At 37.5% G+C, this 15,407-nt stretch overlaps 1 protein-coding gene across 1 annotated transcript in view; it reads right to left on the bottom strand.

Annotated features, from left to right (window-relative positions):
• The window catches only part of PPEF1 (protein phosphatase with EF-hand domain 1), a gene marked incomplete at its 5' end in the record, with an annotated part of 153,545 nt that overhangs the window by 5,365 nt on the left and 132,773 nt on the right, over positions 1 to 15,407 (bottom strand). Inside the window, 1 exon segment of the mRNA XM_081223136.1 lies at positions 5,858 to 5,964. Coding sequence (XP_081079262.1) covers positions 5,858 to 5,964 — 107 coding nt within the window.

Here is a 15,407-nt window from a genome sequence, read left to right on the forward strand (position 1 = left end):
TGCAACCACCATCAAGGACAAGAAATAGAACATTGCCAATATCCAAAAGCCCCCTCTGTGGCCCCTCATAATTACTATCACCTCCCACTTTCCCAAGGAGAGTCACTATATTGATTTCTAACACTATAGTTTACTTTTTGCCTTTTTTGATCTATATATAAACAGAATCATAAAGTAAATATTTTGGGAGGAATCTTACTTCCTTTGCTCAACACTAAGTTCATGAGATTCAGCCATGTTCCATTTAGTTGTAGTGTCTTCATTTTCATTGATGTATAGTATTCCACATATTCAAAATTTATATACCCATTCTATTGTTGGTGGATATTGGATTATCTACAGTTTGGTGCTATTACAAACAGTACTGCTAAGAACATTCTGTACATGCCCCTTTGGTGCATTAAACCTATAGCTCAATTTGGGGAGAATTTATATCTTGACAACTTTGGCCCTTGAACATAGTAATACCCACCCATGTATTTCAGTTCTTTTTTATTTCTTTTAATAATATTTTAGAAATCTCACACATCATTTGGTTTCCTTCTCGGTACTTGATTATCTATTGTGAATGGTATCTTTTAAGATTTTCATTATCTAAAAGTTAATGGCTGCCTATACCAGTTATCAATTTACTTCCACCCACTTAAAAATCTACCTTTCTTTGCCCTGTTTTGTGATATTGGAGCTGAACCCTGTAAATATTTCTCCTTTGGCAGCTGGCATAATGTTAGGCTTTATCAGTAGAGGGTGCAGGAAGAATGCTCTAAGACATAGCAGAAGAAACGGTTCTGGTGTACTTTGCTTCTTGCTTCTACAGCATAGCATGTCTGCTACAGGTGTGTGGGAAATGCAGTGGCACCCACTCTCTAGTGAATTTCATGGACACCACAGTGGGTGGTTCCCTTGCCAGCAGTGTGTGAGAGACACAGTGGTGCATAGCCCAAAGAGAGTTTTGATGGCACCACAGTGGGTGGCTCCATTCTCTTCCTAGCCCACTAGCTACAGACCAACTCTGACCTGAGACACCTCAGTGAACTTTCACCCCATCCAGCAGGCCAAAGTGACACCCGCTCCAATGAGGTCTGAATCTTAGCCTTGGTTGGAAGTAGGGGACTCTTCCAAGTTTGTTCCTTCCTTGGATACTCTCTCTCAGCCTTAGAGACAGTAGTTGTTCCCTACACTTTCTGTTCTTGTATTCTTTAGAGTTCTCTTTTATTCCTATTAGTAATTAATCACCTTTTACTAGTTTATAATTCTTTATATTGTTTCCTTGTTCAAATTACTGATGTGGTTTCTGTCTCCTGAATAGATTCTGACTGATACACTAGTATATGGAAGTGCAATCAATTTGTTTATTGACCTTGAGGTTCTACAACTTGCTAAATTCACTTATTAATTCTAACAGTTTTTCTGTGGATTTATTTGGCATGTTGTCTATGCATAGTGACATTTTATTTCTTCTTTCTAAGCCTTATCATTTTATTTAACTTGCCTTGTTGTACTGGCTAGCATCCCTAGTACAAAGTTGAACAGAGTCTTGAGAGGGGGCCTCTGTATTAGTTTCCTATTGCTGCTCTAACAAATTACCATAGAGTTAGTGGCTTAAAATAACACATATTTATTCTCTTACAGTTCTGGAGGTTAGAAGTACAAAATCAGTTTCACTGGGCCAAAGTCAAGTGTCAGCAGGGCTGGTTCCTTCTGGAGGCTCTGAAGGGAGAATCTCCTTCCTTGCCTTTTTCAGCTTCTAATGGTTGCCTGTATTCCTTGGCTTGGGAAACCTTCCTCCATTTTCAAAGTGCATTATTTCAATATCTGCTTCCATCATCTCACATCACATTCTCCTCTGATTCTGACTCTTCCTATGTCCCTCTTATAAAGACCATTGTGATTACACCAGACCCACCTAGATAATGCAGAATAATCTCCTCAAGTCAAGATCTTTAACTTAATCACATCTGCAAAGTCCCTTCTGCCAAATAAGGTAACAGTCACAGATTCTGGGGATCACAATGTGGATATATTATGGGAAGGGGCATTATTCAGCCTGCTACAGCATCCTTCCCTCATTCCCAAACTTAGAAGGAAAGGTTTCAACATGTCTCCATTAAGTATGCTATTTTCTATAGGCTTTGGTAGATATCCTTGATGAGATTAAGGAAGTTTACTTCCATTTTTAGTTTTCTAAATGTTTTTTAAACCCATGAAACCAGGGCGAAATATATGAAACAATTTTTTTCTTGAGAGAATTATATTACTTCTTTAAGTTCTGTTAACTGGTGAATTACACTGATTGATTTTCAAATGCTAAAACAACCTAGAATTCCTAGTGTTCCTAGAATAAACTAAACTCTGTTGTGATACACTAACCTTTTGCTATTATTTCATCCAGGAATTTTTTCATCTAAATGTATGAGTGATATTAGCTTTTAATTTTCCTTTTCCATAATGTTTTTGTTAGGTTTTGGTATCAAGGTTATGCTGACCTCCTAAAATCATTTTGAAAGTGTTCCCTTGAGAATTCCCTGGTGGTCCAGTGGTTAGGACTCTGTGCTTTCACTGCCAAGGGCATGGGTTCGATCCCTGGTCTGGGAACCCTCAAGCCATGTGGCACAGCCAAAAAAAAAAAAAAAGAAAGTGTTCCCTCTATTTCTATTCTCTGGAAGAGTTTCTGTAACACTGGTTTCATTTCTTTCTCTTTTTTTTTTGGGTTCGTGGGCCTCTCACTGCTGTGGCCTCTCCTGTTGCGGAGCACAGGCTCCGGACGTGCAGGCTCAGCAGCCATGGCTCACGAGACCAGCCGCTCCGTGGCATGTGGGATCTTCCCAGACCGGGGCACAAACCCGTGTCCCCGGCATCGGCAGGCAGACTCTCAACCACTGCACCACCAGGGAAGCCCTTCATTTCTTTCTTAAAATATTAAATATGCATACTGTAATGGCTAATGAAGCTATATGAGCTCAGAGCTTTCTATGTGGAAAGTTTCAAAATTTCAGATCCAATTTCTTTAATAGTTACAGGATTGTTCAGATTTTCTATTTCTTTTTGTGTCAGTTTTTATAAGTATGTGTGTACATATATATTTTAAGAATGTGTCCATTTAATCTAAAGTTTCCATTTATTAGCATAAGAATTTCCATAATGTATCTTATGATCTTTTTAATATCTGTAAAGTCTGTAGTAATGTCCCCCCTTTCAATTCTGGCATCAGTTATTTGGTCTCTCTTTCCTTCTCTCCTTATGAGGGTTATATCAACATTTTCTTCAAAGAACCACTTTTTGTTACTTTGTTGATCACAGTTTCATCTTTTAAAGTATATACATTGAAGGATATCAATGCCTCTCTTATTTGCATCCCATAAGTTCTGATATGTTGTATTTTCATTACTCAATTTCAGCATTCTAATTTCCACTGTGATTTCTTCTTTGATCCAAGGGTTATTTAGCAGTGTATTTCTCATTTCCAAGCCCAAGGGGGTTTTCTAGCTACCTTATGTAATTGAGTTGTAGCTCAATTCACTATGTCAGAGAATTTATTCTATATGTTTCCAATACAAAATTTATTGAGATTTACTTTATGTTCCATTTAATGGTCAATTTTTGTAAATGTTCCATTTGTGCTTGACAGCAATGTATATTCTGCAATGTTGGATGCAGAGTTCTAGATATTCAATATGTTTTTTAGGGAAAGTTAGCTAATCTTTTTGTCTACTTATACTTTCGGTTCCTGTGAGAGAGGAGTGTTAAAATCTCCCACTATGATGGTAGGTTTTTCTACTTCTACTTGTTCAGTGCATTTTTGTTTTACATATTTTTGAAGGAGGCTGTATTAATAGGTGCATACACATTTAGAATGGATTTAGTTGGAAAACTGAATATTTTATCATAAAGTGTCCCTTTATTTTTCTAGTAATGTATATCTCCTTGAAGTCTACTTTGTCTGATATTAATACAGCTGTTCCCACTTTGTTTTTGTTAGTATTTTCATGTTGTATCTTTTCGTAAATTTTATTTTCAATGTTTTGTACAAATTTTCCCTGACTTAAAATGCAGTACATCTCAATAAACCTATCATAAGTTTAAGATATTGTGAGTAAAAAATGCATTTAATATTTACATCTAACCTACTGAACAGCATAGCTTAGCCTAGCCTACCTTAAATGTGCTCAGAACACTTACATTAGCCTATAGTTGGGCAAAATCATCTAACACAAAACCTATTTTATAGTAAAGTGTTGAATATCTCATGTAATTTATTGAATACTGTACTGAAAGTGAAAAAAAGAATGGCTGTATGGGTATGGAATGGTTGTAAGTGTACTGGTTGTTTACCCTTGTGATCTTGTGGCTGACTGGGAGCTGTGGCTCAATGCTACTACCCAGCATCATGAGAGAGCACTGTACCACATATTGCTAGCCTGGGAAAAGATCAAAATTCAAAATTCGAAGTATGGTTTCTACTCAATGCATATGGCTTTCACACCATTTTAAGGTTGAAAAATTGTAAGTCAAATCATCATAAATTGGGGACCACCTGTATATATGACTCTACTGTCTACTGGCTTCTGTTGCAACTGTTGAGAAGTCTGACGTCACTCTAATTGTTGTCTCTGTAGCACTGTGTGTTTCCTCTGCTTGCTTTTAAGATTTTCTCTTCGCTGTTGGTGCTCTGCAGTTTCACCACAAATGTGTGTAGGTATGAATTTAATTTTATTTACCCTATTGGAGAATCACTGTTCCTCTTTACCTGTGAATTTGAGTCTTTCAACAGTTCTGGAAAGGTCTCAGCCATTATCATGTCAAATATATTCTCTCTTACATTCTCCCCTCCTGGGACCCTGATTAGATGTATGTTACACATTTGATTCTTAATCTTTCTAATTCTTTTTTAAGCAACATCTAATCTTCTGTTTAACCCACTCACCATGTTTTCTTAATGAGTTTTTATATCTATATAAAATAAAAATGGTTCTTCTTTAAATCATTTTCAAATGCATATTTGTGATTCCATCTTTCATTTCTTTAAACATTTTCTTTCTCAGTAATTTTTTATTTTGTATTTGATAATTCCAATATATGATGTCCTTGGGAAACTAATCTGTTGCTTATTGTTTCTGCTGACTCTCCCTCATGGTAGCTTGTCCCCTTGTTTGTTTGGTGATCTTCGGTTGTGACCTCATATTAGTTGATCTTAATCTCTGGATATACTAGTTGCCCAAATTAGGGACGCTTCCCATGAAGATGGATTTGCATTTGCTTGCCAGGAGTTGAGGGCACTACAGACCTAGGACTACTTTAGTCACTTTGAGGATCTAGGCTTAATGTTGTAAGTCTCAAATTCAGCTTGCCCATCTTTCTACTATCCTATGGTTTAGTCTCAGGATTGACTGCTACACTAGTATTAGTATTTGCCCCCAGGACAATCTAGCCTTTTGTGCTTGCTTGCTGCTCCATGTTCCAACATGTGGTTTTAAAAATCCTTTAATGGGGAGAGGAAATGCAGCCTAGAGATTTATCTTAATTACTGTGAGGCTGGTAAATGCATTAAACTAATGTATCCTCTAGAATCTAGCTGTTTCTAAACAGGAGGACCTTCCAGAGTGTCTAGTCAAACATACTAACAGAAGAGAAGTCTAATTCTGGTTGTTGTTGCTTTTTTAAGTTGAAAGAAGCTTACTGAAAAGGAGGAATATGCTTTTGTCCAAGCATAAAATGGATTATATTTCATTTTTATCTCTATCATTCCTTGCTGGCAAAAGTAGAAAACTGAAATCTTAAGGATACAAAGAAAATGAAAACTAATTTGTATGTAACCTGGTATGTTAAGCAATGGTAAGCATTACATAATTTTTTTTACCTGATTTACTGCTGTCTTGAAGTTGGAAAACACGAATGAGGTTAGTTTTTTGTGAAATCATTCTCTCTTTTAACATCCTGATGGCTCTACTTTCAACAGCATTCATCCTATGTTAAGAAAGTTACATAAGTCATCCTGTTCTGTTTCATTTTAATATGATTTGTTGCCACTCACCGGTTTCTACATTAAATGAACTGTCTAACTTAACAAATATCATATTACTAGGTGGTGAATGTGTTTATATGTGTGTGTGTGTGTGAAATTTTAAAAGGATTATTACCAGTATTTTCTTTTTGATTTCAAAGATTCACATGAACAATTAGTGTACGAGAATATCCAAGACAAGAAGGAAAACAAAGAGGGACTTGCTATAGCAGATGTTGAAATTTACCTTAAAGTTACTTAAACAAAACAGCAGATATTGACACAAGAGAAGACAGATACATACAAGAACAGAATAGAATAGAATTTTCATAAATATAGTGAACTATAATATATATGGGCGGGGCTTCCCAGGTGGCGCAGTGGTTGAGAGTCCGCCTGCTGATGCAGGGGACACAGGTTCATGCCCCGGTCCGGGAAGATCCCACATGCTGCGGAGCAGCTGGGCCCGTGAGCCATGGCCGCTGAGCCTGCACGTCCGGAGCCTGTGCTCCGCAACGGGAGAGGCCACAACAGTGAGAGGCCCGCGTACTGCAAAAAAAAAAAAAAAAAAAAAAAAATATATATATATATATATATGTATATATATATATATATATATATATGGGAACAATATATATGACAAAGGAGATATTAAAATTCAGTAGAAAAGGACGATTTTTAAAAATAGTGCTAGCACAATTAATGTCTGGATGTTAAACTTCCACCTCAGACCATTTACAAAAATAAATTCAAAATAAAGGAGGAACAGAGGAACGAAGTAGTCATGAGTCACCCCAAAAAAGCAAAATGGCAGATGTAAATCCAACCACATCAATAATAACATCATATTTGAATGGATTAAATAAATAAAAAAGCAGAGATTGTGAGACTAAATTAAAAAAATAAGATCCAACTATATGTTGTCTACAGGAGACACACTTTAGTTTCAAAGATACAAAGAGTTTGAAAGGAAAAAGTATACCATGCAAACAGCAACCAGAAGAGAGTTAGAGTGGCCATACTAATAGTAGACAAAATAGACTAAGACAAAAGCTATTACTAGAGAAAAAGAGGGATACTTTATAATGATAAAAGAACCAATCAGTCAAGAAGATGAAATAATTATAAAACATATATGAAACTAACAACAGAGCCCAAAGCTACATGAAACAAAAAGTGACAGAATTGAGGGGGCAAACAGACAATTCAACAATAATAGTTGAGGACTTCAGTACTCTACTTTCAATAATAGATAGAACAACTGGGCAGAAAATCAAAAAGGATATAAAAGACTTGAACAGCACTATAAACCAACTGGATCTAACAGATTTGTATAAAACACTCCACCCAACATCAGCAGAATATATATTCTTCTAAAGCGTACATGGAATATTCTCCACAATAAGACCCCATGTTAGGCCATACCGTAAGTCTCAATAGATATAAAATGATTAAAACCATACAAAGTATCTTTCCTGACTACAAATAAATAAATAAATTAGAGATTAATAACAAAGAAATTGGGAAAATCACCATGTAAGGAAATTAAGCAATACAATCCTAAATAACCAATGCGTCAAAGAAGAAATCACAACAGAAACAGAAAATACTTTAAAGATGAATGAAACTGTAAATACAACATGCCAAAACATATAAGATAAAATTAAAGCACTGCTGAGAGGAAAATATATATCCATAAATACCTATATTAAAAAAGAAAGATGTCTGGGCTTCCCTGGTGGCTCAGTGGTTGAGAGTCTGCCTGCCGATGCAGGGGACACGGGTTCGTGCCCTGGTCTGGGAAGATCCCACATGCCACGGAGCGGCTAGGCCCGTGAGCCATGGCTGCTAAGCCTGCGTGTCTGGAGCCTGTGCTCTGCAATGGGAGAGGCCACGACAGTGAGAGGCCTGTGTACCTGAAAAAAAAAAAAAAAAAGAAATATATCAAATAAATAGTATAATGTCTATCTTCAAAAGCTAGAAAAAAAACATTAAACTAAAATCCAAAGCACATACATGGATGGAAATAATAAAGAACAGAGGAGAAATACATGAAATAGAGAAATAAAAAAACAATAGAGAAAATCAACAAAACCAAAAATTGGTTCTTTGAAAAGATCAATAAAATTGACAAACTTTTATCTAGACTGGCTAAGGAAAAAAAAAAAGACCCAGATTTCTAAAATCAAATGATTTTAGAGAGAGGGGTCATCACATCTGACCTTATAGAAATAAAAAGTATAAGGGAATACTATGAACAATTGTACACCAACAAATTAGATAACAGACAAATTCCTATAAAGACACAAATTACCAAAATTGGCTAGGAAGAAATAGAAAACTGAACATACCTGGAACAAGGAACAAGATTGAATAAGTAATCAAACAACTTCTCACAAAAAAAAGCTCAGGGCCAGATGGCTTCACTGGTGAATTCTACCAAACATTTAAAGAAGAATTAATACCAATCATTCACAAACTCTTCCAAAAAATAGAAAAGGTGGGAATACTACCCATCTTATTATATAAAGTCAGTATTACCATGATACTAAAACCAAAGATCACAAGAAAACTATAGACCAATAACTCTTATGAATATAGATGGAAAATCCTCAACATAATACTAGCAAACTGCATCTAGCAATATATAAAAAGGATCATATAACATTAACAAGTGGGATGTATCCTAAGAATGCAAGGTTTGTTTAACATCTGAAATGAATCAATGTAACACATCATATTAATAGAATAAAAGACAAAATCCACACGATCATCTCAATACATTCAGAAAAAGTATTTGACAAAATCCAACACTCTTCATGATAAAAACAGTCAACAAACTAGGCATGGAAGGAAACATCCTCAACCTGATAAGGGGCATCTACAAAAAACACATAGCTAATATACTTAATGCTGAAAGAGTGAATATGTCCCTCTTAAGATCAGGAAGAAGACAAGGGTATCTGCTCTCACCACTTCTATTCAGTATTGGTTCGGAGGTTCTAGCCAGGCAGTTAAGCAAGAAAAGGAAGTAAAAGGCATCCAGATTGGAAAGGAAGAAGTAAAACTATCTGCATTCACAGATAATATGATCTTGTATATAGAAAATCCCATAGATTCCACTAAAAACTATTAGAACTTTGTACAGCAACTATACTTCAATTAAAAAGATAGATTAAAAAAGCTATTAGAACTAATAAAGAAGTTCATTAAGATTGCAAAACATACAAAAATCAACTGTATTTCTATACACTATAAATGAATAATCCAAAAATGTAATTAAGAAAACAATCCCAGCTCTCACTCTCTCTTGTGAGAACACCAGAATCACAACTAGCTGCTGGACAATCATCAATAGGAAGACATTGGAACTCACCAAAAAAGATACCCCACATCCAAAGACAAAGGAGAAGCCACAGTGAGATGGTAGGAGGGGTGCAATCACAATAAAATCAAATCCCATAACTGCTGGGTGGGTGATTCACAGACTGGAGAACACTTATACCACAAAAGTCCACCCACTGGAGTGAAGGTTCTGAGCCCCACGTAGGGTTCCCAATCAGGGGGTCCGGCAATGGGAGGAGGAATTCCTAGAGAACCAGACTTTGAGGCCTAGTGGGATGTGACTGCAGGACTTTGACAGGACTGGGGGAAACAGAGACTCCACTCTTGGAGGGCACATACAAAGTAGTGTGTGCGTCGGGACACAGGGGAAGGAGCAGTGACCCCAGGGGAGACTGAACCAGACCTACCTGCTAGTGTTGGAGGCTCTCCTGCAGAGGCGGGGGGTGGCTGTGTCTCACCATGGGGACAAGGACACTGGCAGCAGAAGTTCTGGGAAGTACTCCTTGGCATGAGCCCTCCCAGAGTCTGTCATTAGCCCCACCAAAGAGCCCAGGTAGGCTCCAGTGTTGGGCCACCTCAGGCCAAACAACTAACAGGGAGAGAACCCAGCCCCACCCATCAGCAGTCAAGCAGATTAAAGTTTTACTGAGCTCTTCCCACCAGAGCGACAGTCAGCTCTACCCACCACCAGTCCCTCCCATCAGGAAACTTACACAAGCCTCTTAGATAGCCTCATCTACCAGAGGGCAGACAGCAGAAGCAAGAACTACAATCCTGCAGCCTGTGGAACAAAAACCACATCCACAGAAAGATAGACAAGATGAAAAGGCAGAGGGCTATGTACCAGATGAAGGAACAAGATAAAACCCCAGAAAAACAACTAAATGAAGTGGAGATAGGCAACCTTCCAGACAAAGAATTCAGAATAATGATAGTGAAGATGATCCAGGACCTCGGAAAAAGAATGGAGGCAAAGATCGAGAAGAGGCAAGAAATGTTTAACAAAGACCTAGAAGAATTAAAGAACAAACAAACAGAGATGAACAATAAAATAACTGAAATGAAAACTACACTAGAAGGAATCAATAGCAGAATAACTGAGGCAGAAGAATGGATAAGTGACCTGGAAGACAGAATGGTGGAATTCACTGCTGCGGAACAGACTAAAGAAAAAAGAACGAAAAGAAATGAAGACAGCCTAAGAGAACTCTGGGACAACATTAAACGCAACAACATTCACATTATAGGGGTCCCAGAAGGAGAAGAGAGAGAGAAAGGACCAGAGAAAATATCTGAAGAGATTATAGTCGAAAACTTCCCTAACATGGGAAAGGAAATAGCCCCCCAAGTCCAGGAAGCACAGCGAGTCCCATACAGGATAAACCCAAGGAGAAACACGCCGAGACACATAGTAATCAAATTGGCAAAAATTAAAGAGAAAGAAAAATGATTGAAACCAGAAAGGGAAAAACGACAAATAACATACAAGGGAAGTCGCATAAGGTTAACAGCTGATTTCTCAGCAGAAACTCTACAAGCCAGAAGGGAGTGGCATGATATACTTAAAAGTGATGAAAGGGAAGAACCTACAACCAAGATTACTCTACGGGCAAGGATCTCATTCAGATTCGATGGAGAAATCAAAAGCTTTACAGACAAATAAAAGCAAAGAGAATTCAGCACCACCAAACCAGCTCTACAACAAATGCTAAAGGAACTTCTCTAAGTGGGAAACACAAGAGAAGAAAAGGACCTACAAAAACAAACCTAAGGGCTTCCCTGGTGGCACAGTGGTTGAGATTCCGCCTGCCGATGCAGGGGACATGGGCTCGTGCCCCAGTCAGGGAGGATCCCACATGCCGCGGCTGGGCCCGTGAGCCATGGCCGCTGAGCCTGCGCGTCCAGAGCCTGTGCTCCGCAACGGGAGAGGCCACAGCAGTGAGAGGCCCACATACCGCAAAAAAACAAAACAAAACAAAACAAAACAAAACAAACCTAAAACAATTAAGAAAATGGTCACAGGAACATACATATCGATAATTACCTTAAACGTGAATGGATTAAATGCTCCAACCAAAAGACACAGGCTTGCTGAATGGACACAAAAACAAGACCCATATATATGCTGTCCACAAAGACCCACTTCAGACCTAGGGACACATACAGACTGAAAGTGAGGGGATGGAAAAAGATATTCCATGCAAATGGAAATCAAAAGAAAGCTGGAGTAGCAATACTCATATCAGATAAAATAGACTTTAAAAAAAAGAATGTTACAAGAGACAAGGAAGGACACTACATCATGATAAAGGGATCAATCCAAGAAGAAGATATAACAATTATAAGTATATATACACCCAACATAGGAGCACCTGAATACATAAGGCAACGGCTAACAGCTCTAAAAGAGGAAATTGACAGTAACACAATAATAGTGGAGGACTTTAACACCTCACTTAAACCAATGGACAGACCATCCAAACAGAAAATAAATAAGGAAACACAAGCTTTAAATGACACTGTAGACCAGATAAATTTAACTGATATTTATAGGACATTCCATCCAAAAACAGCAGATAACACTTTCTTCTCAAGTGTGCATGGAACATTCTCCAGGATAGATCACACCTCGGGTCACAAATCAAGCCTCAGTAAATTTAAGAAAACTGAAATCATATCAAGCATCTTTTCTGACCACAACGCTATGAGATTAGAAATCAATTACAGGGAAAAAAACGTAAAAAACACAAACACATGGAGGCTAAACAATACGTTACTAAATAACCAAGAGATCACTGAAGAAATCAAAGAGGAAATCAAAAAAGACCTAGAGACAAATGACAATGAAAACAGGACAATCCAAAACCTATGGGATGCAGCAAAAGCAGTGCTAAGATGGAATTTTATAGATATACAAGCCTACCTCAAGAAACAAGAAAAATCTCAAATAAACAATCTAACGTTACACCTAGAGAAAGAGAACAAACAAAAACACAAAGAACAAACAAAACACAAAGTTAGCAGAAGGAAAGAAATCATAAAGATCAGAGCAGAAATAAATTAAATAGAAACAAAGAAAACAATAGCAAAGATCAATAAAACTAAAAGCTGAGAAAGAAGAACAAACAAAACACAAAGTTAGCAGAAGGAAAGAAATCATAAAGATCAGAGCAGAAATAAATTAAATAGAAACAAAGAAAACAATAGCAAAGATCAATAAAACTAAAAGCTGGTTCTTTGAGAAGATAAACAAAATTGATAAACCATTAGCCAGACTCATCAAGAAAAAGAGGGAGGGACTTCCCTGGTGGCGCAGTGGTTGACAGTCCACCTGCCGATGCAGGGGACGTGGGTTTGTGCCCCAGTCCGGGAAGATCCCACATGCCGCAGAGCGGCTGGGCCCGTGAGCCATGGCTGCTGGGCCTGCGCGTCCGGAGCCTGTGCTCCGCAATGGGAGAGGCTAGAACAATGAGAGGCCCACGTACTGCAAAAAAAAAAAAAAAAAAAAGAAAAGAAAAAGAGGGAGAAGACTCAAATCAATAAAATTACAAATGAAAAAGGAGAAGTTACAACAGACACCACAGAAATACAAAGCATCCTAAGAGACTACTACGAGCAACTCTATGCCAAAAAAATGGACAACCTGGAAGAAATGGACAAATTCTTAGAAAGGTATAACCTTCCAAGACTGAACCAGGAAGAAATAGAAAATATGAACAGACCAATCACAAGTAATGAAATTGAAACTATGATTAAAAATCTTCCAACAAACAGAAGTCCACGACCAAATGGCTTCACAGGTGAATCCTATCAAACATTTAGAGAGGAGCTAACACCCATCCTTCTCAAACTCTTCCAAAAAATTGCGGAGGAAGGAACACTCCCAAACTCATTCTATGAGGCCACCATCACCCTGATACCAAAACCAGACAAAGATACTACAAAAAAAGAAAATTACAGACCAATATCACTGATGAATATAGATTCAATAATCCTCAACAAAATACTAGCAAACAGAATCCAACAACACATTAAAAGGATCATACACGATGATGAAGTGGGATTTATCCCAGGGATGCAAGGATTCTTCAATATACACAAATCAATCAATGTGATACACCATATTAACAAATTGAAGAAGAAAAACCGTATGATCATCTCAATAGATGCAGAAAAGACTTTTGACAAAATTCAACACCCATTTATGATAAAAACTCTCCAGAAAGTGGGCATAGAGGGAACCTGCCTCAACATAATAAAGGCCATATATGACAAACCCACAGCAAACATCATTCTCAATGGTGAAAAACTGAAAGCATTTCCTCTAAGATCAGGAACAAGACAAGGATGTCCACTCTCACCGCTATTATTCAACGTAGTTTTGGAAGTCCTAGCCACGGCAATCAGAGAAGAAAAAGAAATAAAAGGAATACAAATTGGAAAAGAAGAAGTAAAACTGTCACTGTCTGCAGATGACATGATACTATACATAGAGAATCCTAAAGATGCCACCAGAAAACTACTAGAGCTAATCAATGAATTTGGTAAAGTTGCAGGATACAAAATTAATGCACAGAAATCTCTTGCATTCCTATACACTAATGATGAAAAATCTGAATGGGAAATTCAGGAAACACTCTCATTTACCATTGCAACAAAAAGAATAAAATACTGAGGAATATACCTACCTAGGGAGACAAAAGACCTGTATGCAGAAAACTATAAGACACTGATGAAAGAAATTAAAGATGATACCAACAGATGGAGAGATATACCATGTTCTTGGATTGGAAGAATCAATATTGTGAAAATGACTATACTACCCAAAGCCATCTACAGATTCAATGCAATCCCTATCAAATTACCAGTGGCATTTTTTACAGAACTAGAACAAAAAATCTTAAAATTTGTACAGAGACACAAAAGACCCCGAATAGCCAAAGCAGTCTTGAGGGAGAAAAATGGAGCTAGAGGAATCAGACTCCCTGACTTCAGACTATACTACAAAGCTACAGTAATCAAGACAGTATGGTACTGGCACAAAAACAGAAATATAGGTCAATGGAACAAGACAGAAAGCCCGGAGATAAACCCACGCACCTATGGTCAACTAATCTATGACAAAGGAGGCAAGGATATATAATGGAGAAAAGACAGTCTCTTCAATAAGTGGTGTTGGGAAAACTGGACAGCTACATGTAAAAGAATGAAATCAGAACACTCCCTAACACCATACACAAAAATAAACTCAAAATGGATTTGAGACCTAAATGTAAGAGTGGACACTATAAAACTCTTAGAGGAAAACATAGGAAGAACACTCTTTGACATAAATCACAGCAAGATCTTTTTTGATCCACCTCCTACAGTAATGGAAATAAAAACAAAAATAAACAAATGGGACCTAATGAAACTTCAAAGCTTTTGCACAGCAAAGGAAACCATGAACAAGACGAAAAGACAACCCTCAGAATGGGAGAAAATATTTGCTAACGAATGAATGGACAAAGGATTAATCTCCAAAATATATTAATAGCTCATGCAGCTCAAAATTAAAGGATCAAACAACCCAATCCAAAAATGGGCAGAAGACCTAAATAGACATTTCTCCAAAGAAGACATACAGATGGCCAAGAAGCACATGAAAAGCTGCTCAACATCACTAATTATTAGAGAAATGCAAATCAAAACTACAATGAGGTATCACCTCACACCAGTTAGAATGGGCAGCATCAGAAAATCTACAAACAAATGCTGGAGAGGGTGTGGAGAAAAGGGAACCCTCTTGCACTGTTCGTGGGAATGTAAACTGATACAGCCACTATGGAGAACAGTATGGAGGTTCCTTAAAAAACTAAAAATAGAATTACCATATGACCCAGCAATCCCACTACTGGGCATATACCCAGAGAAAACCATAATTCAAAAAGACACATGCACCCCAGTGTCTACTGCAGCACAATTTACAATAGCCAGGTCATGGAAGCAACCTAAATGCCCATCGACAGACAAATGGATAAAGAAGGTGTGGTACATATATACAATGGAATATTAGTCAGCC

Source organism: Mesoplodon bidens (genome assembly GCF_964165515.1).
Source record: "Mesoplodon bidens genome assembly, chromosome: X".
Classification (NCBI taxonomy): Eukaryota; Metazoa; Chordata; class Mammalia; order Artiodactyla; family Ziphiidae; genus Mesoplodon; species Mesoplodon bidens.